The 2,676-nt window shown below is 35.2% G+C and overlaps 1 protein-coding gene across 1 annotated transcript; it reads left to right on the forward strand.

The window, feature by feature from the left end:
- Positions 1–523: 523 nt before the first annotated feature.
- On the forward strand, positions 524–1,193 carry LOC130834896 (60S ribosomal protein L9-like). Its single transcript, XM_057705941.1, has one exon. The coding sequence runs from the start codon at positions 529–531 to the stop codon at positions 1,105–1,107; it is 579 nt and encodes a 192-aa protein (XP_057561924.1). The 5' UTR covers positions 524–528; the 3' UTR covers positions 1,108–1,193.
- Positions 1,194–2,676: the final 1,483 nt, after the last annotated feature.

A 2,676-nucleotide genomic window follows, 5' to 3' on the forward strand; every position in this document is an offset into this window, starting at 1 on the left:
TATATCCATTTAAAAAGAAAATATAGTAAGTGTATATAGATGAGAAGAAATTCCAGTAATAATAGAAAGCAAGCAAAAATAAGTTCTGAAAAAATAAAACTGAATCAGGGTAATAAATGAAAAATAAATCTATCAAAACAAAGCCACAATAAATGTTAATATTTGGTTACTAAGAAAATCCAGGATAGTATATTTTCTCTGCTTGGCAAAGATTAAAAAGAACATTAATGTCTGGGATTAACTGGTTGTGAGAATATCAGAACATGTGTATATCACTGATAAATAAACTTTACTGTAGGATAATTTGGCAATATGGATCAAAATCTTTTAAAAAGTTCTCTGCTTACTCTTTCTCCAACAATCTTACTTCTAAGAATTTATCCTAACAATGGAAAACCAGACATTTCTCTCTTTTGGTTTACTATACAAAAAAACAAAACAAAACAAAACAAAAAACAAAAAACCAACAACAGAGATGTAGCTAAAGAATTTATTGTACCTTAGCTCTTTGCTGCATCTACTGCGGGAATGAAGACCATTCTCAGCAATCTGACTGTCGACATTCCAGAAAATGTCGACATTACTCTGAAGGGACGTACAGTTATCGTGAAGGGCCCCAGAGGCATCCTGCAGAGGGATTTCAATCACATCAATGTAGAACTCAGTCTCCTTGGAAAGAAAAAGAAGAGGCTCCGGGTTGACAAATGGTGGGGGAACAGAAAGGAACTGGCGACTGTTCGCACTATCTGTAGTCATGTACAGAACATGATCAAGGGTGTTACACTGGGCTTCCGTTACAAGATGAGGTCTGTGTATGCTCACTTCCCCATCAACGTTGTTATTCAGGAGAATGGTTCCCTTGTTGAAATCCGAAATTTTGGGGGTGAAAAATACATCCGCAGGGTTCGGATGAGGCCAGGCGTTGCCTGTTCAGTTTCTCAAGCCCAGAAAGATGAGTTGATTCTTAAAGGAAACGACATTGAACTTGTGTCAAATTCAGCTGCTTTAATTCAGCAACCCACAACAGTGAAAAACAAGGATATCAGAAAATTTTTGGATGGTATCTATGTTTCTGAAAAAGGAACAGTTCAGCAGGCTGATGAATAGGCTATGAGTGATCCAGCTACAGAAACCGCAAGAGGCCAGACTCAGTGAGGATATTTTAAAAATGAGTAAAAGCCCTTTTGACTTGAGAGTTTTTCTTAATTTGATTATCCTTTCCAACTATTTGGCCAGTAAGCAGTTAAGTAAATTCTAGTGTCGTAAAAATAACAGAAGGAATAGCAGTTTTTTGTATTTAGTAAGACTTAATGGGACAAGTGGCTTTAAGGAAGAGCAAGAGTATTTCAGGCAAGAGGAATATGGGTATTGGTGACAAGCAACACTGGTTGTTCATTATTGGGTGAGGAACTTTGGGAGATGTCCGATAAAAACTCCAACCTTATGATTTCTCAGGCAAAACATGACATTCAAGTTTGATTTCTCTTACATACTGTGTATCTAGTCCATCAGGAAAATCTGTGTGCTGTGCCTTCAAAGTAAGGTATGTTATGTTCAAGGACTAAGCAAGAAAAAACAAAACCCATTTGGAACATGAGGATCTTAAAAGATCTTGATTTAAATAAATAGAATTAATTTTTACTTTGAGTTAATCTTTGGTTTGAATTGTAAATGTAGGTTTTGCTTTGGAATATTTGAGATGTGGTTTGGAGTAGGCATTGGATGGGGTTCTAGGTCTAGGGTTTCAATACATTAATATTTGTTGAAGCTGAATGAATGTACTGTTCCTACTTGCATAAAGTTTTGAAGTTTTCCACAATTAGAAGATGAAGGCAGAAACCCTTTGAACTGATCACTTTTGCTCCTCTCAGCAGTAGCCGGAGTGCATCTTTCATGCATTTAACTTTTCGGACTACACTGACTGAATTGCCCTTCCTGCTCTTCAATACCACTGCCTTAAAGCCTTCAAGTTGTCTTTCTCTTTGGAGTGACAGATTATCTTCAGGTCTATAGTCAAGTGTTTTCAGTGCAGCCTACCTTGACCATCCTAGCATACCCTTACCCTGCTCCTCTTGTTTTTGTCCATAGTATTTATAATGTAATATTAATAATTTACTTTGTTGTGTATTGATTGTATGCTTTTTTCCTGCTAGAGTCTAACCTTCATGAGGATGTGATCTTTTCTACACTGGGATATTCCAAGTAAAGTACCTAAAACAGTGGAAAAAAAAAAAAAAGAATTTATCGTACTTTAGTTTTTATTAAACACATTCTTTTTTGTTTTAAGAGCTGAACATATATTCATATAACAGATTATTGGCAGCTAAAAATAATGATATAAATGCAAATAAAGATTTCAAAACCTTACATATTGAGCAATACATACACAAAATATGCATAGCATATATATATACATCTATATATGTTAACTGTCTTCAGGTAGTAGAAACCAGATTATTTTATTTTTCATGTGACTTTTCTATGTTTTCTAGTTTTTTGCAGAGATCATATATTACTGTTGAAATATGGAAAGGGAAATTGAAGATAACTACAGCTTCAACTGATAACTGACTGATTCTAGTATATAAATTAGACCAGCACTCATACCATATATACGTCTAATAGTTAAGGTTAATGCCATCTTAAGCCAGATGGCCTGGGTTCAAGTCCCAGTGC

The sequence above is a fragment of the Hippopotamus amphibius genome, chromosome 13 (assembly GCF_030028045.1).
Source record: "Hippopotamus amphibius kiboko isolate mHipAmp2 chromosome 13, mHipAmp2.hap2, whole genome shotgun sequence".
In the NCBI taxonomy this organism is placed as follows: domain Eukaryota; kingdom Metazoa; phylum Chordata; class Mammalia; order Artiodactyla; family Hippopotamidae; genus Hippopotamus; species Hippopotamus amphibius.